Genomic DNA, 23,908 nt, shown 5'->3' with positions numbered 1-23,908 from the left:
TTTTTAAACTATTTTTATATCCAATAAATCCATACAAATTTAGAATATTTATATATCCAATTAAAAAAATTAACTAATTTTTAGATATAAAATTAAAATTTATGTATGATAAATTTATCGATTTTATAAATCTAGAAATTAAAAAAAAAAATGTAAAATAATTCAAAGATTTATTAAATACAAAATTAAAAATCCATACGCTTCGTAGATATTATATTAGAAATTTAATAACAAATTAAATGTTTCTTAAAATTTAGAGACTAAATAGACAACATAATAATATGATAATATTAAATTATAAATTTTGTCTCAAAATTTACTTATCATCTATTTAAGCATTTATTAATATATTTTAAAATTTAAAATTTGTATAATAAACCTACAATTTTTTTTTTTGCAACCGAGACCAAAACTCAACAAATGATTAAGAAGTTCGGATTTAAACTTCTGATCCCAATCCTAGAGCATTTTAAATTTAACACTTGCTATTGAACGATGAACATCTAAAACTACCCAACGATCTCGTTTATTGTTTATTGTGTACCTAATACCACGATCAGGTAGTACAAATCTTATATCATTCAACAGAATCAATGTTTTTTTTTTTTTTTTCATTCCACTAAATCACAAAGATCATTGTAATGCAAGAAAAAGCCTCAATAATTCATCTCTCTCAAGATATAAAACCATTATATTATGCATTTATCTAAAGCTGCCATTATCAACACCAACCATACCTTCTGCAGTAGCCGCCATGGACGCCGCCAGCTCCATTCTCAGGCTCTCAACTTTCTCTTTCAAACCAGATGCCTCCAAAGCTTCAACAATCTTCTCCTTAATCTCAGCCTCCACCTTCTCAACCTCTTTCACATTCAACCCATCCGCCGCCATTTTTGATTGCAGCTCTTCAATCTTCCCACCAAGCCCTGCCATTGCTATGGCCTTCTCAATCTCCCTATTGATCTCCTCTCTCAAACGCCGCACCTTCTCTTTCACCTCGGCCGGTGGGGTGGCTGCTGTCTTCTTCACCACTCCAACGACATCCAAATTTGCTGTCTTTAAGACATTGACAAGCTCTTCCTTGACTCTTTCGAGTTCTTCCACCAGGTCTTTGTCCATTGGGGCACCATTGGAGATGATATTGTCCCAATTTTCCTTCAATTGTTTCAGCTTTGCTTTTGTCTCTGATGGGATTTTGTTGTTGATCTTTGTTTTTAGTTCTTCACTTTTCTTCTTCTGCTCAATGAGCTTGTACACCATGTCTAGCTTTTCAAGTTTCTGCTTCAAACCCAGATAGGAACCTGGCTTTGATAATTTTTGCTTGAATTCTTGCATGATTTTGTCTACTTTTTCCTTCTGGTTTCTGCTCAGTGGTTGCTTAAATGACCCATTTGAAGCTTTGGAGAGTTCTAGCTGGAGTGATTCAAGCTTTTGTTCTAAGCCCATGGAGATGAATGCATTGGTTATCTCTTTGTCAACATCTTGTTTGAGTTTCTCAATTGCTTGAGCAGTGATTGGATCAGATGGGCCTTTTACTTTTAGAATCTTCTGCTTTAGATCCTCAAGTTCGGAGTCTATGTCACCAGGCTTTGGCAGGTTGGTTTGAGATGGCATCATCTCGCGTTTTCTCTTTGGATCAATGGGAATGCCTTCTTGAAAACCGCCAATGTGTCGGTACTTGAGCATTCTGTGGTGGATCAACTCTTCTGGACTCATGTTTGACAGTTCCTAAACAAAGTCCATTTTAGCTTTTATTAGAAGGAAATCACGTGAAGTATATGGAAGAGCTCATCTTCTTATCTCAAATGGTTCAATTTTCCAAAAGAATGGGAGAAGAACTTCTAATTGACAAAAATGCAACAAAATGACGGTTAGAATACAATAGAGCTTTTTTTTCAAAACAATGGCACGTTGAACCCAACTCTTTGCGAGAAATATTCGCACTCTTTATTAAGACCAATCGAGAATATATTACAAAACAGTCTGTAGAATATTACTACACTTTGCTCTGTATTTTTTTTGGAATAATAACATTGGTGGGATGGAAGAGTATTTATAGCCGAGGCTTTGGAATAATAACATTGGTGGGATGGAAGAGTATTTAGAGCCGAGGCTAGACAATTTATTCCTAAGATATCTACTCTGTATTTTTTTTGGAATAATAACATTGGTGGGATGGAAGAGTATTTATAGCCGAGGCTAGACAATTTATTCTTAAGATATCTAATAATTGTCTCATACGACTATTGAGTTTAACTTTATTAAACTAGTGATAATATTTTAACATGAGATGAATATTATGGTGCGAAAGATACTTGCCTTCATTGCCTGGATTATTGCAGACTTAACTTGTTGGGAGGCCCATACAGGATCAGCATGTGCACCGCCAAGAGGCTCCTGTGAATAGTAATTATTAACATAACGTAAGCAATGTGCAGGAGAAGCCATAGGCACAGCTGAATTTATCATAAAAAAATTGAACGTTTTCTTTACTTTATGACAATTATCAAGTGCTCTTGTTTTACCTCTATACCAATAAATCTTTAGCTTACTCTTGTTTCGCCAAGGACAGAAGAGAAGAAACAAGGTAACTGACATTGAAAATGTTAGGAACCACGAACCTCCACAATGGTATAATATTGTCTACTTTGAACATAAGCTCTCATGGTTTTGTTTTCGATTTCCCCAAAAGACCTCATACCAATAGAGATGTATTCCTTACTTATAAACTCATGTTCAACCCCTTAATTAGTCTTTTTTTATTCATTATCAGTAATGTACGCATAAAGAATTCTTCAATTTATATGAAAATTGAGGGACTCCTCTCCCAACAATCCTCAACACAAGAAACCACTTAAGCTCTACCAAGGAGTAAATTGGAATGGGGCAACAAAGTCATTTTCTTTTCTTTCTTTTTGTTTAATTATAAACTGGAAATGAAGTGATGCCATGCAACAAAAAGGCGTGGCTTTTGAATGAGAGACGATTAAGGGGTAAAAATGCTTCCATTTCTATAAGCACTCAGAGCACATGGTTCACAAAAACAAGTACTTACAGGGATGACTCCATCAGCAATTTTGAGCCTATAATGTTCTTGAGCTGTGATTCTCAATTTCTCAGCAGCCTACAATAAGAAACTTTAAGAGTTCGACAAAGCCGGTCTTGTTCTCAAATACGTACAATAATCAAACCAATCAAATACCTTAGGAGCTGCTTGGGAGGATTTCCATAAGATTGCAGCACAGGCTTCAGGACTGATCAGGGAGAAAGGTACAAAAAGTAAATCTATTATAGGATCTACACATATGATAGGAAAATAAAATATTTTTTGGTTCTGTTAAGTGTTACTCCATTATTGACAAAGTGCTGTGTTAAATGAAGACATGAGACCTAAAATATAATTTACATGTGAAACGGTTATCAAAACTATACACCAGAAAGGTACTCTAGATAGTAAAACTTTCTAAAGCAGTTATTCAACAAGTGCATGAGCAACTAAGCAAGGATTTTTTTTTTTTTAAGTATAGGAAAAAAAAAAATTTGAACCTTGCAACATAGAAAGCAGAATGCTCCATCATGAACATTTTATTTGAACAAGCAATAGCAAGAGCCCCTCCTGAACCACCTTCACCAGTTACCACTGTTATGATGGGCACCTTTAGACCAAACATTGTCCTCAGATTATGGGCTATCGCCTCACCCTGCAAAAATCAGAAAGTCGTTAAGCCAAGATCATGTATCAAATCACTTCAACAAAGTCTAGTTTCCATGTGAGATGAAAAATGTCACCCACTTGACCAAGTTCCTCAGATTTTAGATCAGCAAATGCCCCAGGAGTGTCAACAAAAGTAAGAATAGGCAAACTATGATGATCGGCATATTTCATCAACCGTAAAGCCTTCCGGTAGCTGTTTTTTCGAACAATGGTTTTCGTTAGTAAATCATATATTTACCAAGCAAAACAAAAATTGCTCTTATTGACTTGAGAGCCTTTCCACTAAAGGTTTTCCCCTCACTATTATTTAGGTTCCAAACAACATAAACCGCTCTGAGGGTATCTCCAAACATATCAAACCTTTGTTATGAAGCTTTTTTTTTTTTTTTTTCAATTCAACAATATGGGGCGAGACATTCGAACCTTTGACCTCTTGGTCGAAAGCACGTATTTTATGTCCGTTGAACTATGTTCTGATTGATTTTATCAAAGCATCGTTAAAGTGTTGGAGAAGAATATTAGACTCTAATGTTGACGGACACTAGTCAAGATATTTCCTTTTGTACTCAATCCAATCTTCCTAATTGTTGGTTTAATTTTAGATACACTTTAAGCTTACCCATGGGGTGTTGGCATTGCGAAGTTGCGAGCAATGTTCTCTTTGGTATTCCTACCTTTCTGATGTCCTATACACATGTAGCTTTTACCTTCAATGCTCCCAATGCCAGTAACAATTGCTGGATCATCATAACCCCCACGATCTCCATGGAGTTCTACCCACTGATTGAAACAAACAAAAATAAAAATAAGTTAACAATCAATTGATATAAAATGTCAAAGGTATAGTGAGGAACCTTTTCTGTGATGTTTAATATATGATCAAGAACTGTCGGTCTATTGGGATGTCGTGCAATCGATAATCGCTGAATTGGTGTTAAATGTGCGTACAAATCTTTAAGAGCCTGGACTTGAAACAGAGAGCACAAGAAGTACTACTTAATACAGAAAGATTACAATATCAGGATAACAGGGCAGTAAAACTCAACATACCATCTGGTACTTGTTCTCAAGGGTGCTAATTTGATCACTGAAATCTAAACCGGTTTCATCAGCCAAATTACGGACCTGAAAGAGAGAGAGAGAGCTCATGTGTTAAGTGTTAGGAATCATGAATCTCCACAATGGTATGATAATGTCTACTCCGAGCATAAACTCTCACATCTTTGCTTTGAGATTCCCCAAAAGGCTTCGTACCAGTAGAGACAATATTCATTACTTATAAACCTATGATCATTTCCTAAATTAGTCAATGTGGGACTCCCTCCCAACCATCCTCAACATTAAGAACATTAAGGACCATGCAATTTTATATGTCCTTTTGCTAAGATTTAAATAGGTTCCTTCCTTGAGACAAACATTACTACAAAATTTGAAACTCATGAAAATAATGTTCAAAAGACTTCCTGATTTTCCTTTTTAAACTCATAGAAGACTTGCCTCAATAATCTTTTTCTCTAAATCAACCAAAGGCTTCTCAAATGGAAGTGTGACAGGTTTCGGTTTCTCAGCCAGAGGCTTGAAGGAAGACAGATAAGTCAAGTGGCCACTTTGAATGTTTGGATCAATATCATCCGGCCAAGGATAATCGTGCTTCCTCCACTTTTTAACCTTTGCAGTCACACAAAACCTGTTCCTGCTTTTAATCCGAGGAACTTTTGGATCATCCAACCAAAATCCATACCTTCTTGTATATGATCTTCTGAGGAGTTTGCTACCCAAAGGACCTTCCGTAAAATACAAACTAGGAAATTCCAAGCAGCATTCTCTGTTTCCAACGTTTCTGGATGCTAAAGATAGTGTTGTCATCTTCAATGAATATTCAAAATGCTACTTCAAGTACATCCAAGAGTCCACTTGCAAATACCATTAGAAAGCATTGTTCATTATTACCCTGTCCTAAGAACAAAAAGTAGACCAATTTAACAAAAATGAGAAATAAAGAAGTAAATCTTCAGAAGCTTTGAAAAGAAATGCAATGAAATATCTTGTTCCATCGAGTGGCTGATAGAAAATTCAATCCAATTTTACTACACCGATAAACATTATCAATACATATACAAAATCAAATATGTTTTTAAGTTTAGATTCAAATGTTCGCGAAGTTATTTCTTGATAATCAGTGTGCTAATTTTGAATCCCTTAAGGAAGAACATCAAGAATTCAGAGGATTGAATATACAACAATCTATCCACACAATCTTTATGAACTTGGTGGTAGTTCAACAGCAATAATATTTTCCATTTTTTTTCCCAATTGTTACTGCCATTTTCCTCGCTCATTTCTTCAGCTTTCATGCAAGCTCTAAAGGATTGCAATTCAACGCCATTCATGCACGCTCCCTACAATTCTAAATTTCAATGTTCTTCGTTCATAATACAGAGCAAGACGGCAATGAGCTCCATTTTCCAAGTAAAAAAACACTCCTAAAAGAACAAGACACAAGAGAGGCAAGCGAGGCAAGCATCAATCGTAACTTTCTTCAACAAAATCTGTGTAAATACTCAGTCCAAGTAGAGACAACAAGAAAATGATATTAATAAACAAACAGAGCTATAAATATCTCGAATCTCAACCCCTAAACCGCACGTTTACTCAAGAACAACCTCTTTGCTTGGTATCAAACAGGATGCTGATTATAAGAACAGGAAAGAAAAGTAGCAGGAATTTTCTCAGCAACCAAACAGAAAATCAACATGAAGAAGAATACCTCAGAAGAGTGGATTTGGATTTTACTCAAGAATCTGCAAGAAGCTCAGAGAGAAACAAATGCGATTTTCTTTTAGACTGAAACTGGCAGTGAAAATGCATTTCTGTGCTTTTCCGTTATGGCTGAAGCCATGTGAAAGAAACGCCATGTGAGGGAATGAAAGCGCGTGATTTCAAGCGGGACGGTGAGTTGGTGGTGAACAGTGATTGGTTCGTGTACCTCACGCGCTATCAAAGAGGCTTTTGGTGAACAACTTTTTTGGATAATTGTCAAAGATGAACAGGTCATCACAAATGTGGATTACTTTACCCCTAAAATGGGGTCCACCTGGATTCATAATCCACATTCCGTCTATCGTGTCTCGCTTTTTTTTTTTCCCTTCTAAACCACAAGAAACTGGGGACTTTTGTGCAATTTGTGAGAGTTCGATGGGCGAAAGAAATTTTTTAGTCTTTGGTCGGTACACAAGAAATCGGGGTTTTTGTGCACTTTTTTCGAGTTAGTGGGTCATTTTAGAATTACGAAAAGTTCAGTGAGTCGAGAGAAATTTTTTAGTTTTTGGTTGGTATACAACAAAGGAGGGTTTTTGTGCAATTTGTAAGAATTAGTGAGACATTTTGGAATTATGACAAGTTTGGTGGGTCGAGAGAAACTTTTTAGTATATGGTTGGTATACAAGAAATTGGGGCTTTTGTGCAAGTTTTGAGAGTTAGTGGGTCATTTTGGAGCTACGAAGAGTTCGATGGGTCGAAATAAATTTTTTAGTCTTTGGTCGGTATATAAAAAATTGAGACTTTTGTGCACTTTTTTCGAGTTAATGGGTCATTTTGGAATTATGACGAGTTCAATGAGCTGAGAGAAATTTTTTAGTTTTTGGTCCGTATACAACAAATGGGGTTTTTGTGTAATTGGTAAGAGTTAATGGGTCATTTTGGAATTATGACAAGTTTGGTGGGTCGAGAGAAATTTTTTAGTATTTGGTCGGTATACAAGAAATTGGGGCTTTTATGCAATTTTTAGGAGTTAGTGGGGTCACTTTGGATTATGACGAGTTCGTAGGTCTTGAGAAATTTTTTATTGTTCGGTCGTTATCTACTCCCTTTATTCACACTAAAAAACTTATGTAGTTTACAATTCTTTCATTCTTATACATTTACATCGTTTTTAAATGACACTAACACGACTAACAGTAAATTATTTCTCTTTTTTTTTTGGAAAGTTTTCAAAAACCACCCTTGAATTATGAGATTTTTACAATTGTACCCATAAATTTTTAATTTGATCAATGAGATTGTATCGTTTCATTGAACTTTACATGTGTGACTCATATGCACAAATTAAGAATGTCGTTATCTGTTAATTTGGATGTGGAAGTTTCAGCTTTTGTAATTGCAATCCCTTTGGTCTTCGAAAGGTTTCCTCGTTCCCATAAACAAACGAGAAAAAAAAACTCATACTCAAATGCTAAATCTCTTTACGTTGTCCATTTCTAGTCCTGAATCACCTACTAAATCTCTTTACATTTTCCATTTCTAGTCAAGAGAAAGTAGGAGTAGCAGGTACTATTGGCGACCTCTTCATGCCCTACGTTTTCTATTTCTGGTCAAGAGAAAGTAGGAGTAGCAGGTATTATTGGCGAACTCTTCATGCCCTCTTTAAGGGGGTCGAGGCGAGAAATGATTTGAACGGGGAGAGGGGGAGTCACACCCACTCTCTCTCTCCGGGCTAACCTTACACAACGAAAGATTCATTCTTATCCGAACATAGACGAGTGAGCGGAGCCCAAGAAACAGGAAATCCTATCATAGAAAGGAAAGACTACAAAAGAAATCTAACAAATGACTCAATTGAGAAACAGAGAGCTAAGGCCAGAAAATCTGAGTTTCCACAACTTAACCACTGTTACTATTGATTCAACAGACATACATTACACTCATCTAAGACTTTCATCAAGTTAAATCGTTACACAAACCGTCAGTCGGTTTTCATTTTTCTGCTATCGTTAGAAGTAATATAAATTTTTTCGGGTTCTGGCTCATAAACACTTCGACGAAAACGTCGAGAACAAAAGTCTATAATAAGTATGCTATCCTAACTCAAGAAAGGTTTCATGATGTCCCCTTAAGTTCTAACTAAGCTAAGAAGAATATCTCACTGCTGTAAATTTGGAGTCTGTTCATGCCACAAATTTTAAGTTCTTGTCTTGCAAGCTCATGTGGTGATCATGTTGAACTGAAACCTGGAAAGCTGCTGCGGGATCGTCGATATAACAGGTCCGTATCTCTGTGATCAAGTGCGATAGCCGAAAACTAGTATTTAGCTAATAAACAGCATGGTATTTTGAGACGAATGGATTTACATGTACTATCAGTATCATCCAGCATCCAGAAAATCTATCTTCCTTCATCTTTCCCTTGATATCCACCACCACACCACATACTAATCGCTTATAATTAAGCAGGTTTTCGATATTGCCCGACATGCCAAAAATCGCTTAAGAATATGCATGATAATAAACTTATTTTTTTCCTACTTATGAGGATCTACAAAGAAAAATGCAGCTTACCTGAACATTGTCATAGAGTTCAAACAATGGAACTGCAAGCAGCTTCAAATTTTTAGGAACTGCGAAGTACTCTCTCTCAGACAAGTGAACAATGAAAAGCTTTTTGCATTCCTGGATCATCAAAAATCCTAATTAGGATTTTTTTTCTTCTCATTTTCCATATGGGAAAAAAAGCTTCCTAAAAATAATTTCAACTCTCTTTATAATGCCAATCAAAGTAAGAAAATGTGGACCATTGTGAGATCTCATATCGGTTGGAAAGGGGAACGAAACATTATTTATAAGGGTGTGGAAACCTCTCCCTAGGAGACGCGTTATAAAAACTCGAAAGGGAAAGCCCAAATAGGACAATATCTGCTAGCGGTGGGCTTGAGCTGTTACAAATGGTATCAAAGCCAGACATCGGGCAGTGTGCCAGCGAGGACGCTGGACCCCAAAGGGATGTGGATTGTGAGATCCCACATTGATTTGAGAGATGAACGTGTGCGTGGGCCTCGAATGGGGTGACTTGTGAGATCCCACATCGACTGGAGAGAGGAACGAGTACCAGCGAGGATACTGGGCCTCGAAGGGGGGTGGATTGTGAGATCCCTCATTAATTGGAGAGGGGAACAAAACATTTTTTATAAGGGTGTGGAAACCTCTCCCTAGCAGACGCGTTATAAAAATTCGAAAGAAAAAGCTCAAAGAGGACAATATTTGCTAGCAGTGGGCTTGGACTGTTACAAGGGCCTTCCCCGGAGGGGTAAAGAGGCTATCCAATCAGCTTGAGTAATAAATAATCTGCATAGTATACACAGACACATACATACATGCATATAGATAGTAGCCTACATTCTTCCCTATCAAAGTCACCACCAAAAAAGTGCCATCAACACTGCTGGCGGCTGGGGAACATGAGAGAGAGAGAGAGAGAGAGAGAGATCATACCTTTGGTTTCGTTATATGAGGGGGGCAATAAGGATACATAACAGTTTCAAAGTTTGGTCTCCACCAAATAGCCACACATTCACCAATCTGCAGAAAATGTGCAATGAATAATATAACTTTGGGTAGAAACAAATATAACTTCTGCGAATAGATTTGCACACAGCAAGAGATGACCCAAACCTGCCAATCAGGCTGGAGGGCAGGTGAATTTGCACCCAGTTTGCTCGTCAGTTTCCTCTTTAAACCTTCAATTTCTGCGGATGTTAAGAAACATGAGAGAGATATTTTACTCAGTCGGATGTGGGGGGCTTCAATTGTATATAAAAACTTACCATTTTCTCCTGGCTTCAACCGGCCACCAGGTAGCTTGCAAAAGGTATTTCCAATTTGCAAAAGTAGAATATGGGGATGCTTATGTTCTTGCACCTGTGGAAGTGAAAAGAAAAAAATGAAAAATATAAAATTCCATCACAGTAAAGTACATGGTTCTCTTAGATATTAGTCACTAAAATACACCAACTAAAGAGAGCTAATGAATTAAGGAAACATTCAGAGCCAAACTTAAAATGGCAGAAAACTAGAACTCCTTTGTTTAATTCTATCAAAGCTGTTGTTTGAACCATAAGCCGAGATAAACTATAGAATCTTCAGAAACAAATCTAAGGGGTGCAAGGATCCTGCATTCCAATCAGCTTCCTCTTTGTGTGCCCAAAAAACATTGTTTTTGTAATTTTTTGAACAAGAAAGAAAACGTTTCATTGATGTAATGAAAATATACTATTGCTCAAATGATACAAACTCCATAAAGGAGTAAAACAAAAAGCAACGTAAAAAGAACTCAATAAAGTATTTGTTTCAATTTGCACGTTGCTTTTTGTAATTATAGTATGTCTTGTATAATTGAGGTCCTATTCTGTAAACCCCTTTAGCTTCGGGGTTGGACGGCTTATCCTCCTGTTTTTGGTCTCCCGTTGGTTTCATGCTCTTTTTATTATCAAAATTTGAAACATTAGGCTGCCCCTGTAGTTCAACATCCAACAGGTTTCTCTAAAAATCAAGCTTCTAGAAACCCTCGCATTTCAACAAATATTGGTTGTTGATCTTTTTACCCAAATTTGTGGAAGCAAGTAACCATCCTCCGTTTTGTGGCTAAAGATCTTCCATGACTTTATAGGATTCCCTTCCTATTTTCAGCACAGTAATTATTAATTTCCTAAATGAACTGGGAGATATACGTCTGGGACTTCCAGCAGTATTATTACCCTCTCCTGGTTGCAGTATTATTACCTCCCTAATTTCCTAAATGGGACCTTAATCAAGACCATTAAGGAGAAAGTCGATTCCTTCACCTCTAGAATAAAGAGCCAAGATCCTCATTGGTCCTCGAGCTGGCCATCTTAACAAAATGTACTCAGCTATGTCACCATCTTACTAGTAGAATGCTACTTAGACTATATGTAGGTTGGGAAGCACAATGCGATGAATCAAAATCCTACTGGCTCTCCCAAGTACATGCAGTTGAACTTTCATCTCATCCACAAATGTCGTAAATAAATTGTTATTGTCTGGTAAGAAATTCCTAAAGCATCAACTTCAGTGAACCTGTCTTTACATTTTGGGTCACATTCTGTATTTCAAATCCAACTTGCCTTGGCTTAAATCCTAAAATATTTTGGATATTTTGGATATTTTTTGCAAAATACATAAATGTCAGTTACAGAGCTACTAAAATATCTACTTCAGCTATGCAACCAAAAACAGATTAATTAGTATATTACACATTTAATGTAATCAGTACATACATATAAGAAACAACGTGTTTGTTGAGCATCAAAACATACATGGGCTTCGAAGGATTACGGGAAAATAGGTGGGGAGACCTCATGTTAAATTTTCTAGCTGGAGGAAACCATAGGCGGGTATAATCTAAAAGATGACAATGATGGAAGTTCAAATTTAGTCATCTTGTCTTCCAACGCGTGCTGCTCGGGTAAAGATCAGATAGGACAATAAAGGATCCAGCAACAAAACTTCCCTTCTAATAGCATACATATACGCAAATATTCTAGATGAAGGATGTAGATATGTAAGACGATAAATATTTTTGTGCCTTTTAAATATTATAATTCGTTATAAAACATTTGAGTGATTCACAGTTCGATGAATTTCAATATCAACTGAAAAACACAAACCATGGCATCCAATTAGTACACCTATATCTTAATGATCTCTTTGAACTTCAATTGTTTTAGAAAAATAATAATAAGTAAGGGCATGAGTACATTGAGATGAAATATGATGAAGATGCGCACTAACCAGCAGAATTGCTTCAACACTCGTCCTCATGCCTTCCTTCATATAGCTGTGAACCAAGAACCAGTACAAGTTACTCATTCCCGTCAATGCCCCTCCAAAACCAATAAATGGAAGACAAAATTTCCAGGCGATGACGAAACAACGAAACAAATAGCAATAAGAAAGCACTGAGTTTATCAACGAACAAATGGCTTGAATAAAATCAATAACACAATTTCATCCAGAACTCTAGTCCAAGCTCGTGCATCTCTTGAAATTAGAAACACATTAAATGGTTTCTAGTAAAGCTAAACACATCAAATGTAAAATGACCAGGAATCCACACTAAGAAACGGCCAGAGTTCGTAACTTTCGAGAAAATATAACTCTAAAACGTTGAAAAAACCATAAAGTTAGGGTTTAAGAAATGGAGTAAATTAGCAGTACTTGACTTTCATGCGAGCAAGACGATCGGCGACGGAGGTGTCCTTCTCGAGCTTCGGCTCTTTGGTGCCGAAGGTGTAGCTGGAAAGTGGATAGGTGTTGACCACCGGCGACGTCACCATGGCTGCGTTCACTGGGCAGCTGCCGGGAGGAAGTAGAAAAACCTTGGCGACCTGCGATCAGTCCTCGGGAGTTCTGCGGGGTTAATGGTTTAAATGGTCTTTTAACTAATGGAATTTGTCAAAGTAACTCTGGTTTTGAAAAATAGCCCTAATCTAATGTTTGATAAATACCCTTTTCATTTAGGGTAATTGTCATCCTTTACTCTCGTTTAGGTCTCTAAACTTTTGCATTTGTTCTTTCCGTTCGTCTTTCAACCTTCGGGATATTCGTTTTTTATACAAAAATTTGTTATATTTTGGTTTTAAAACTTTCGACCGAGAGACCCTAAGAACAAATTTAAGGGTTGGACGAGTTATTTATATATAAATATAATTAAAAAATATGTCGTCCTTACATCATTTGTTACGAGAATTAGTACATGCTAAAGAAAAAAAATTACAATATACTCGAGATAAAACAACATAAAATAGGAAGAAATTTGCTTCACTGATGTGATTTAAGTGATCCGACCTAAAAAATTCAAATATCTCACCGAGAAATTTAAGTGTTCAGTCTTAAAAACATAAAACTAATTTTCAATTTGACTTGATTTTGAAATAAGCAGCTCTCTCGTCTCCCTCTCAATTCCACGATTTTTCTTTTTTCGACATTCGAGTCGTCGGTGACCCATTATACAGATGAGAGGACACATTTCAAGCTTAAAATTTTGTTATTTAACCGTCTTTTGATAGAGAAAAATGTTCAGATTAATATTTTGAAAATTTTAAGACATGAAAAAAATCTTTAAAATTCTAAAAAAAAAAAAAAATTTAGAATAATTATTTTTAAAAATTGGGATCAAATTAAAAAAAAAAAAAAAACATTACATTTTTAGGTTGGAATCTCTTCAATTTTGCTCATGATGAGAAAAACAATGAAGGGCATTTTTGGAAACAAGAAGGCTATTTTGACAAAATTAAGTATTCAGGCTATTTTAACTTGTCTGATTTTTAGAAAGCGACATTTAGCCGAAATTAATCATCTTCCATTCTCATTCGCGGCAAATCATTCTTCCCGAAGGCAGGATTTGATCGGTACGCGGTTCATGTTTCATCTTGTTGCTGCACTTCTTGATTTTAATGCGCGCATGTATTTCGGTGTATGATCTTGATTTTTTGACATTGCACCGTTAGCTTACTAGCTTCACAATCTTAATTTCGGTTCGACTTCTTCAGATTACGTATCTCACGTATCTCATAAGTCTTCACCTAGAATGAAATTAAGAATCACTTTCATCTTGTGTTACCAGATGCTAATGGAGAGGCAGGGTGAAGATGATGACGTCCATGACTGCACAATTAAGCTGGTTCTTTCTTATTTCCGTTCTTAATTTCTTATTTAATTTTTGTAAACAAGTCGATGAAAGAATTGTTAGATCTAAGGTATTGGTGTTCAATGACAGAGATTAAATCCTAAAAAACGGAGAGACAAGGTGTACATTGGCTGTGGAGCTGGATTTGGAGGAGATAGGCCAACTGCAGCTCTTAAATTGCTTCAGAGGGTTAAAGACCTAAACTATCTCGTGCTTGAATGCCTAGCGGAACGCACTCTTGCTGATCGGCATCAAGCTATGTCGTCTGGTGGCGATGGATACGATTCAAGGAGTATGTCGATGGTTAATAATCATTTTTAGCTTACAATTTTTTTCATCATTTCTTTCTCATATTCAAAATTTCTTGAAAGTTCCTACTATTGTTTGGATGGTAGTTTTTTGTTAAGAAGCTGGTAAATGGGTTTCTTAGATTAGTTGGTAGTGTATTAGTATTACTAAAAATATTGAAGCTCATATCTATCTATTACATTTGCAAACAGTGAATTAGTAGGAAATTGTTCTCTTTTGCACAACAATATTGTTAGTCCATGCGACGTCCAGATTGCAACCTGACACCTCATTTTGCCCTGGTATCCAGTTCAAAGATTGCTCTGAATCAAAGTATTTTGAAATGATGCAAACGGTGATGGAATTTCATACACTGATTTTAAGACATGCTCTCATCTCATTCAATTGCTGGATCTGATGATATGAACCAGTTACCAAGAAGTTAATTGGTCTTGTATAATACTGGCTGAGTTTTGTTGTTTTTTAAGCTAATTACCCTGAAAATTATCATTAACAGATTCTGCAAACTATAATAGGTTGAGCAAAAGAGAAGTAATAAATTGAAATATACGAGAATTTTACCCACGAGGTTTCTTCATGATCATTTATTGGACTCAATCTCCATTTACGTTTTCTTAAAATTTATCTCCATTAGTACCTTTGACGTTAAGTCAGTTTTTGCGGGCTGTTCAGTGTTTTATTCTTGACTATTATTTGAATTACTCTGTAGTTGCAGATTGGATGAAATTGCTTCTTCCTTTGGCTGTGAAAAGAAATATTTGCATAATTACCAACATGGGTGCAAGTAAGATATCAAATTCTGAATAAGTTTCAAATTTTTATTATGCGTTATTTCGAATGGTGGTTTGATCTGATGGTTGGTGGTTAATTACTTATCTATATCTCTCCTTTTCTTTCCTGGTAGTGGACCCTCCTGGGGCTCAGCAAAATGTTATAGAAATAGCAAGCAGTCTGGGGTTGAGTGTTTCGGTTGCAGTTGCTTACGAGGTTTCAGTAAAAGAATCAGGTAATTGTACTTCACTTTTTTTAGAGGTTTGAATGGATTATCTGATCAGTAAGAACAGTTGCCTTGTCATCCCAAATGTTGGCCAAGTATACAAGTAAGTTAAACAACTTACATGCCAGATTTTGAGCACCTCAGGTCATGATAGGAACACTACTATCCTCAACTGAAGTGCATTTTTCTTTAGCTTTATTATCAGTTCCAAATAATGAAATTCCCCTCCAGCATATTATCAGCAAAATTAAGTTCTTTTTTCCAGTCAATGTTGTTCACAAATTGTATATGGCAGCCACAAGACACTTTTCTTTTCCTCTTTTTTGTTCCTTAACGACGTCTTACTTCTAAAGGTGGAGCTGATCGTTGGTTTAATCAATGAAAGGAATTAGCACGTATCTGGGAGCAGCTCCTATCGTCGAGTGTCTGGAAAAGTACCATCCAAATGTCATAATTACTTCTCGAGTCGCAGATGCTGCCCTATTTATGGCTCCAATGGTAGGGAGTGGTTTCTGCATGGTGTTGGCACAATCTTTAAGCGATTCGTACTAATGTTTCTTTTTTCAATATAACTTTTGTTACCGTTAGAAGTAATATTGTTTTTAAGAAGAATAGCAAGCACTGAAGGTGCTTAGTGCCTCCTTTGGGGGTGGTAGAACTTTATGGATTTTAGGGGCTTCGGCCTTGTTTTTGGGCTTCAACCAAGGAGTTACAGAAAATATCTCCAATTGATTGCGATATAGGAAATGTTGTAAGAATTGGTTAAACAACATCTAAGATTATTTGTTGTTGGGACAAAGATAAAGAATATTGGAGAGATGGATTGTATTCATTGTTTTAGAGAAAATAGTGAAGTTAGTAATAATCAAGTCGGTAATCTGGCTTTATACGTCGTGCTGTCATGAATTAAGATTTATCATAGCAAATTTTTTAACTCCTTTAGGATGTTTTGAAATATTTCTCAGACAATGACTCAATGACAATGTGACATATATATTCAGGTATATGAACTTGGTTGGAACTGGGATGATTTTCCACGGTTATCACAGGGAACACTGGCTGGTCATCTTCTGGAATGTGGTTGTCAACTTACAGGGGGATACTTTATGCATCCAGGTCCACTACTTCCTACCCACCCAAAGCCGAATTTTTGTCGTTGGAGCGTGGAATTCATAGCTGTAGTTTGGCTATATGATTCGAGCGATCTTTTTAATGTTATCTTCTGTAGGAGACAAGCATAGAAGTATGCATTTCCAACAGCTTCTGGATATATCACTGCCTTATGCTGAAATTGATTGTGATGGAAAAGTCTATGTAGCCAAGGCGGAAGAGACCGGAGGCCTTTTGAACTTCAGTACATGTGCCGAGCAACTTCTGTATGAGGTTGGCGATCCATCGGCTTATATCACCCCTGATTTGGTAAGTTAGATGTTTCATAGGATTACTTTTGATGGATTGAATACAAAGGTCAAATACAAATGTGGACATAGCTGGTTGTGAATGCAGGTGGTTGACTTGAGCAATGTTTCGTTTTGCTCGATCTCCAGCTCCAAGGTTTTTTGTTCCGGAGCAAAACCGTCTATTCAAGTAGTGCCCGAGAAACTCTTGCAGTTGGCTCCAAAGGTTTTTATTTTTTTCTTGAATATCTAACATTTTAACGGATGGATAAACGAGCGACAATCACCTGAAAGATCAAGAGATTACCAGGGATTGATTTAGTAAACTAAGGGATCAATAGGAAACCTACAGGGTTTTGTTTTTCCCCTGCCCCCCACTCGAAAAAGTATATAAGAATATACACAAAGATTAGTCTATTAGAGTAAACATTCCGACTTCGAAAACTAATTTCTCAGGTAATTCCAAAATGTTGTTGATGACTACCCGGAAAATATTTTGGATCATAATTCTTTTAACGGAAACCTTTCGAATATATGCTTGTCCATTAATCTTTACGCATGAAGGAGCTGGCTCGATATTCTCCTGGAGAAATTTCTTGTTTATACTTTCTCTCTTTGCAAGCTAATTGTGAATATTACATATCAGGACTGTGGATGGAAAGGATGGGGGGAGATATCCTATGGGGGACGGGAATGCGTTCTTCGCGCCAAAGCTGCCGAATATCTGGTAATTCAATGGATAGCTTTCCCATTGTATCACAATAATTTTCTGTCTTTGACATTTTTTATCATTTTGATTCATATTCACTTCTTGAATTGACTGTTGGTGCTATGTTTAAGTAAATTAAGACTACAATATAACGAGTTTGGTCCCCTTTTTCTCTCGTTTTTCCTTTCATAGGTTCGTTCGTGGATGGAAGAAGTATTGAATGGTGTTAATCAGCATTTAGTTTCTTATATAATTGGACTTGACAGCCTTAAAGCATCCATCAATAGTAGTAGTGTCGAAGATATTCGGTTACGCATGGATGGACTATTCGAGACGAAAGAGCACGCTCTCCTGTTTGTTAGAGAATTTACAGCTTTATACACAAATGGGCCAGCTGGTGGTGGCGGCATCAGGTTAACTGTGACAGACTGAAATTTGTTTACATTAGTTATTTCCTTCATATTCATGATTGTTTCTACTAACAATCCTTCTTTCATAGAAGTTTATTGAAGTTTGAGCTTTTTAGTTAAGCTTTAAGGAAAATGAAACGATCGAGAACTTGATCAAGCTCGTTTCGAAAGTACCTTCTGGTAGATTAGGATGATTACACAAACCGAATGCATAATATGCTCAGAAACCATGTTTATTTCCGTAGTAGTTACAAACCTCGAAACCATTTATATTATCCGACCTTGTTGAAATATATGGACAAAACTTGACATTGGATGGACTTGTTCCTTGATGTACATGCTTGTTGATCTGTTACTAGGAAGCATGTAAGTTTCAAAAATTTGTGGGTTTGGGATATTATTCTTGTGAGATCCCACATCGGCTTTAAAATTGTGAGGCTGACGGCGATACGTAATGGACTAAAACGGACAATATTTGCTAGTGGTGGACTTAGGCTATTACAAATAGTATCAGAGCCAAGCATCGGGTGGTGTGCCAACGAGGACGGTGGGCTCTAAGGGGGTGGATTGTGAGATCCCACATCGGTTGGAGAGGAAGGAAAAATTCCTTATAAGGGTGTGGAAATCTCTACTTAGTAGACGCGTTTTAATACTGTAAGGCTGACGGTGATACGTAACGGTCTAAAGCAGACAATATCTATTAGCAGTGGACTTAGGCTGTTACAAATAGTATTCAGAGTCCGGCACCAAGCGGTATGCTACGAGGACGCTGGGCCCCAAGAGGGGTAGACTGTGAGATCCCACATCAGTTGGAGATGAATGAAACATTCCTTATAAGGGTGTGGAAACCTTTCCCTAGTAGTCACATTTTAAAACCGTGAGGTGGACGGCAATACGTAAAGGGCTAAAGTAGACAATATTTGCTAGCGGTAGACTTGGGCTGTTACAATTCTTATGGTCATCTTTGTGTTAAAATTGCATTTTACGTGTCGATGACATAATTTTTGTCCGGTTTTGAATTGCAGCACTGGGTACAAGAAAGAAATTCTGCTTGAAAAACAATTGGTACCTTTCTCTTTCCCTCTCATTCTCAAACCGAATATCTGGATTAACAGTATTTCACTTTTATCGTCGTGTTTTATTCGCTATCCATTGATGATCTTGAGCCTTGATTCTTGAATGTTTCCATAGCCTCACCATCATTTAGTTCCTTATGATTGTTTTTAAATTAGGTCGGGCGCGAACACGTTTTCTGGCTAACGGGAGTGAAGTGCACTAAAGCAGTAGAATTAGACAGTCGACCAACGGATCTTCGTGAGGATCCAGCGAAGGCACGAACATCGCCCCGAGTAACGTTGCCATGTCCAATATTCGCTTATGCAGATAACCCTTGTGCAGGCTCCTCGCCACCAGAAACTGGCCATTCTCCTATTCCATCTGGCCAGAAGGTTGCTCTTTACAATGTAGCCCATAGTAGAGCTGGTGACAAAGGGAATGACATGAACTTCTCAGTCATTCCTCATTATCCATCTGATATCGAGCGGTTGAAGATGATCATCACGCCCGAATGGGTGAAGAGAGTTATTTCATCGCTGCAAAATTCATCGACATTTCCTGATTTGGATGCAGATAAGAAGAGAGACGAGTGGGTCGATGAACACGTGAAGGTCGAAATATACGAAGTTAAAGGTATCCATTCTTTGAATGTTGTTGTTCGTAACATTCTAGATGGCGGTGTGAACTGCTCTCGGAGAATCGATCGCCATGGGAAGACCATATCCGATCTCGTCTTGAACCAGCAAGTTGTTTTGCCGCCATAGTTTGGTGGTTCTAACAGAAAAGAGCTAGAATTTCTGAAGCAGAAGGTTCTTATACACAATAAATTTACTTGTGCTTCTAATGTTAATCGTTCCATGTATTCTCATATGTCTCCAACAATGTTATATACATATAATGAAAACGAAGCATTGCGATCGTGCCATCGTTGATATAGAGAAACAAAATTGTCGATGTCGTTGAACAAGTTATCTCGACCACAGCAATCCTAAATAACACATTGCCCGCTTTGTTGATGCTCGTGAGAACATTAAAACTCGAGGATATATGTTAGTCGAGTAGTTTATTTGAATGCTAAAAGGGGATATGTTCGATCAGTTCATCGATATATAATTTGAGATGATCACTAGTTGGGAACAATTCTACTGTGCGAGTCGAATAGTTAGTACGATGGAACGCACAAAATCGAAACATGAAAAAGTGAGTTTGTGGTTTACTATTTAATCATTGGAGAGCTTTGAGTATTGTCCGTAAAGATTGTCTAAAAGTTTAGTCGTAGATGTAAAGAAAACTCCAATGTCTCAGACATGTTGGAGCTACTGCTCGAGAAAAGTGCGATAACGGCAAATCCTAAGATTCAATCACGTGTGATATCTTTGCGAGCTTCACTCATTTGGTTCTAATAAAAGGTTTAAATAAAAGGATTTCAAGAAAAGTAAAAGTTCATTAAGGATGAGAACGGTTAGAGACGATCGTGACTCGCCACGGAAGGCAAATTATGCTCATAAAGAACTTTGTATGCTTCGAGATTGCAAGAGAAAAAGTAAAGTTCGAAAGAAGAACGACATAAATATCACGAGGAAGCTAAATCTTATCGTGAAATAAATAAAAAAATCTCGTTAATTCTCGACTAGTAGTAACTCTGTTGATATTCTTCTCAAAGAACTTTCGAGATGATAGCCGAGAATATTTTATGTCGTGCTATCAACACAATCAAAACTTCACTATACCACGCACAAAAACAAGAAAGCACCGAGTTGAGAAGCTTACGGATGATATGAATACGATAAAACTGATATAATTTTAAAAGTAAAACAGTTGGAATTAAATTCCGATTATAATTTGATAAAAAAAAATTAATTTATTGAAATTAGTGAGTTTATGAAGATTTTTTTTGTATTGTTTTTATTTTTAATTATTATTTCTTTTTGAAATTTAATAGATAAAATTAGCGAAGGGTTTAAGTTAAATTTATGGTGGTGTGTAATTAAAGTTTTAAGATTAAATTTGATATAATAAAATTTATTTTTTCTCAAAAAATTAATTATTTGTTAATTTTTTAAAACCAGACAAAACTACGTCGTTTAAACAGGACCCGGCAAACGCCGTTCCTCTGTTCAATAATAACGAACATGGCGGCGAAGTCGGGTAATCGAAGGCCTATGGCTTTCATCTCTCTCCCTCCGCCCTCCATTTCCTTTGAAATCGTCAACCGATCCGCCCTTCTTTCATTCCATATCAAGCAATTCTGTCCGGAATTGGAGCTGATCCAACCAATGAATCACAAATCTCTCCCACATTTGGATTCACACCACCAAATCCGAAACTATTTCATGTATAAATTTGGTTTTTTACTTCATCAATCACAGACCTCAATCCTCCCCCTCGTATCTGATCTTGTCTGGAAGATCGAGGCTTCGGAGGGCTTGAGGTTTCCATTGCACTACTTTTTCTTCGTTTCTGGTGTGTTTTTTCTGTTCTTCCTTCTTCTTTTCCGGAAGTTCTTCCGTCTCGGATTGAGTCCATCTTGTAAAACACTCATTCCTTCATAAAATGGCTTTCACTGGAACATTGGATAAATGCAAGGCTTGTAATAAGACTGTTTATGTCGTCGATTTGTTGTCTCTTGAAGGCAATCCTTACCATAAGAATTGCTTCAGATGCAGCCACTGCAAAGGCACCCTTTCGGTTAGTCTCGGTTTACATTTTCAAATTTTAACATCACCTTCTCGTGTTAGGTCGTTCGATAATGGCGGATTTTACCCTAATTGTTTGATTATGATGACAGATGACCAGCCACTCGTGGATGGACGGTGTCCTGTATTGCAAGCCTCATTTCGATCAACTCTTTAAGGAATCTGGAAATTTCGCGAACTTTCAATGTAGTATAACCGTTATTTCCCTCGTTTTGTTTGTTCCTTTTTTCTTTTTATATGTTCCTGACATTCTTGTTTCATTGTTCAACAGCCAAGTCTGAGAAGAAACCTGAACTGGTATGCTCCCATTGTGTTCTTTTTTCCTTGGATTTAGAAGAAGTGACTGTCATAATCTCACTAACTTGTGGATTAGATACTAGATTGAATGTATGAGAATAAAATGGATCAAAGTTTGATAGTTGCTAGGATCATGCAAGTTTTTGAATCTACATCCAACCATTATTTGGGTTGTAGTCGTCTCGTTTTCAACCAACCATTCTTATTGGCATTCAAAACTTCAAATTCATATTGAATGTTTGTTAGGAGCCAATTTAGATTTTAAAGTTTTCCAATGATTATTATGAGACTACTACATTACGATAATGTCATTCAATAGTATTTATGAGAAAGAAACGGTTAAAATCTCGTTACTATGTGCAACTTGTCAAATTCATTTCTAGGAGACCACTCATTCAATAATTTTATCAAGACTTAGCTTGCTGACCTGAAATAGAATGGGCCTAGGCATTCTGGTTTTGTTTCTAATTTTCTAAAGCTAAGTTTTCGGTCAAGAGCAAGTTTGATTGGACGTGCCATTAGGGCTTTCTAACGTTCTATAGTCAACTTAAGAAGCAATCATTCAAGCAGCCAAGAGCAAGTTTGATTGAAACCAGGGAAAAATTCATCTTGATATCATGGGAAAGAGAGAATGTCTTCCTTTTGTGACATTTACCCCGAAAAAAAAAAGTCTATTCTATTCGAAAGTGTCCCACATCGGTTAATTTAGGGAATGGTCATCGGTTTATAATTAAAGAATGCACTCTCCATTGAGCAAAGTCATGAGAGCTTATGCTCAAAGTGGACAATATCATACCATTGTGTTTTTTGAAACTTCAGCCCTGTGATTTTCATGCAAATGTTGTTGTTATTATAACTTTGACAATCTTTGACAGACAAGGACCAACAGCAAACTCTCCGCCATGTTCTGTGGGACTCAAGATAGATGTGCTGCTTGCAGTAAAGTAGTTTATCCATTAGAAAAGGTCCGTAGTTCTTCCCCTTTTCTTGTTTACAACACATATTTTTCTCAAAATAGTGAAAGAAAAACTCTGCTGGGCTTAACAGATCAGTCTTGAGGGGGAATGCTACCACAAGAACTGCTTCAGATGTGCTCATGGTGGATGCAATTTGACACACTCTTCTTATGCTGCTCTTGATGGTGTCCTGTACTGCAAGCACCATTTTGCTCAGCTCTTCATGGTCAAGGGCAACTATACCCATGTCCTTCAAGCTGCTGCAAACAAGAAAGCCACCACGACCCCGGCCGAACATGCCGAAAAAGATGGCAAGCCTCAGCCTGATTCCGACGACGGCGCAGTAGAGCAATCTTAAAATGCTTCTTCTGCTCTTCCAGACTTTGAGAATTCATCTCTTATGGAAAAAAAAAAAAAAAAAGTTTATTCTTCTGTTTTGAATGAAAACATTTGTTTTTGTTCTCAATTCACATTCATTGGAATGGAAACATTTGTTTTTGTTCTCACATTTATTTCCAATTTATACTATATTCTGCTGCACTTTCAAATATCACCTAATAAGTTCTAGAAAAACACACCTTATTTTTTTTATGCCATAACTCTAGTGGATTTTATGGTACGAGAATTTTTGTTCTATGTTGAAGCTTGGTTCTTATGATCGAGGTTTGTTCTCCGTCCCCACAGGGGTAGAGAACCCATCGCTATCTTAGCTAATGGAGGTTTTGGAGAAGTTAGAAGGTAGGCTTACTACTCACATGCTTTCAACAGTTATCTGCTTTGCACTTGGCTATCTAGCGTTTATCGTTGGTACGATAATTGGTGAGCAGTTATTCTGATCTCTAAATTAGTCGTCCTGGGATGTGGAAGCTTTGTTTTTAAGGTAAAGATTT

The 23,908-nt window shown here is 36.9% G+C and overlaps 4 protein-coding genes across 10 annotated transcripts; 2 read left to right on the top strand and 2 right to left on the bottom strand.

Moving 5' to 3' along the window:
- Positions 1-498: 498 nt before the first annotated feature.
- LOC111800943 (acetyl-coenzyme A carboxylase carboxyl transferase subunit alpha, chloroplastic) lies at positions 499-6,639 on the bottom strand. 2 transcript variants are annotated; one of them, XM_023684873.2, is made up of 11 exons: positions 6,483-6,639; positions 5,213-5,671; positions 4,766-4,840; positions 4,570-4,677; positions 4,335-4,495; positions 3,794-3,908; positions 3,547-3,701; positions 3,203-3,254; positions 3,056-3,124; positions 2,320-2,397; positions 499-1,728 (listed from the first exon to the last, which is right to left on the bottom strand). In XM_023684873.2, exons 2-11 carry the CDS (start codon positions 5,579-5,581, stop codon positions 703-705), a joined length of 2,208 nt encoding a protein of 735 aa, XP_023540641.2. In that variant the 5' UTR covers positions 5,582-5,671; positions 6,483-6,639; the 3' UTR covers positions 499-702. The 2 variants fall into 2 exon arrangements, with proteins under 2 accessions (XP_023540641.2, XP_086982586.1); XM_087126460.1 differs by having other exon boundaries at positions 5,213-5,666; positions 6,483-6,628.
- Positions 6,640-8,345: 1,706 nt separating this feature from the next.
- Positions 8,346-12,926, bottom strand: LOC111801218 (pre-mRNA cleavage factor Im 25 kDa subunit 2). 2 transcript variants are annotated; one of them, XM_087125852.1, is made up of 7 exons: positions 12,721-12,926; positions 12,295-12,340; positions 10,311-10,404; positions 10,159-10,232; positions 9,979-10,065; positions 9,049-9,159; positions 8,346-8,791 (listed from the first exon to the last, which is right to left on the bottom strand). In XM_087125852.1, exons 1-7 carry the CDS (start codon positions 12,837-12,839, stop codon positions 8,705-8,707), a joined length of 618 nt encoding a protein of 205 aa, XP_086981978.1. In that variant the 5' UTR covers positions 12,840-12,926; the 3' UTR covers positions 8,346-8,704. The 2 variants fall into 2 exon arrangements, with proteins under 2 accessions (XP_086981978.1, XP_023541013.1); XM_023685245.2 differs by having other exon boundaries at positions 8,346-8,765; positions 12,721-12,922.
- A 910-nt stretch (positions 12,927-13,836) lies between these two features.
- On the top strand, positions 13,837-19,994 carry LOC111800461 (propionyl-CoA carboxylase). 5 transcript variants are annotated; one of them, XM_023684165.2, is made up of 13 exons: positions 13,837-13,913; positions 14,129-14,185; positions 14,282-14,483; positions 15,210-15,284; positions 15,405-15,506; positions 15,883-15,995; positions 16,499-16,613; positions 16,726-16,916; positions 17,004-17,120; positions 17,541-17,621; positions 17,796-18,016; positions 19,039-19,078; positions 19,246-19,994. In XM_023684165.2, exons 2-13 carry the CDS (start codon positions 14,129-14,131, stop codon positions 19,831-19,833), a joined length of 1,902 nt encoding a protein of 633 aa, XP_023539933.2. In that variant the 5' UTR covers positions 13,837-13,913; the 3' UTR covers positions 19,834-19,994. The 5 variants fall into 5 exon arrangements, with proteins under 5 accessions (XP_023539933.2, XP_023539934.2, XP_086982552.1 ...); XM_023684166.2 differs by lacking the exon at positions 13,837-13,913 and adding an exon at positions 13,953-14,039; XM_087126426.1 differs by lacking the exon at positions 13,837-13,913 and adding an exon at positions 13,954-13,978 and having other exon boundaries at positions 15,216-15,284.
- Positions 19,995-21,297: 1,303 nt separating this feature from the next.
- On the top strand, positions 21,298-23,524 carry LOC111800672 (LIM domain-containing protein PLIM2b). The gene is made up of 5 exons (XM_023684478.2): positions 21,298-21,757; positions 21,858-21,951; positions 22,037-22,062; positions 22,938-23,027; positions 23,110-23,524. Exons 1-5 carry the CDS (start codon positions 21,623-21,625, stop codon positions 23,374-23,376), a joined length of 612 nt encoding a protein of 203 aa, XP_023540246.2. The 5' UTR covers positions 21,298-21,622; the 3' UTR covers positions 23,377-23,524.
- Positions 23,525-23,908: the final 384 nt, after the last annotated feature.

Source organism: Cucurbita pepo, chromosome 8 (assembly GCF_057944985.1).
Source record: "Cucurbita pepo subsp. pepo isolate OVF chromosome 8, ASM5794498v1, whole genome shotgun sequence".
NCBI classification, from domain to species: domain Eukaryota; kingdom Viridiplantae; phylum Streptophyta; class Magnoliopsida; order Cucurbitales; family Cucurbitaceae; genus Cucurbita; species Cucurbita pepo.
This window is presented reverse-complemented; position numbering and strand designations above follow the sequence as displayed.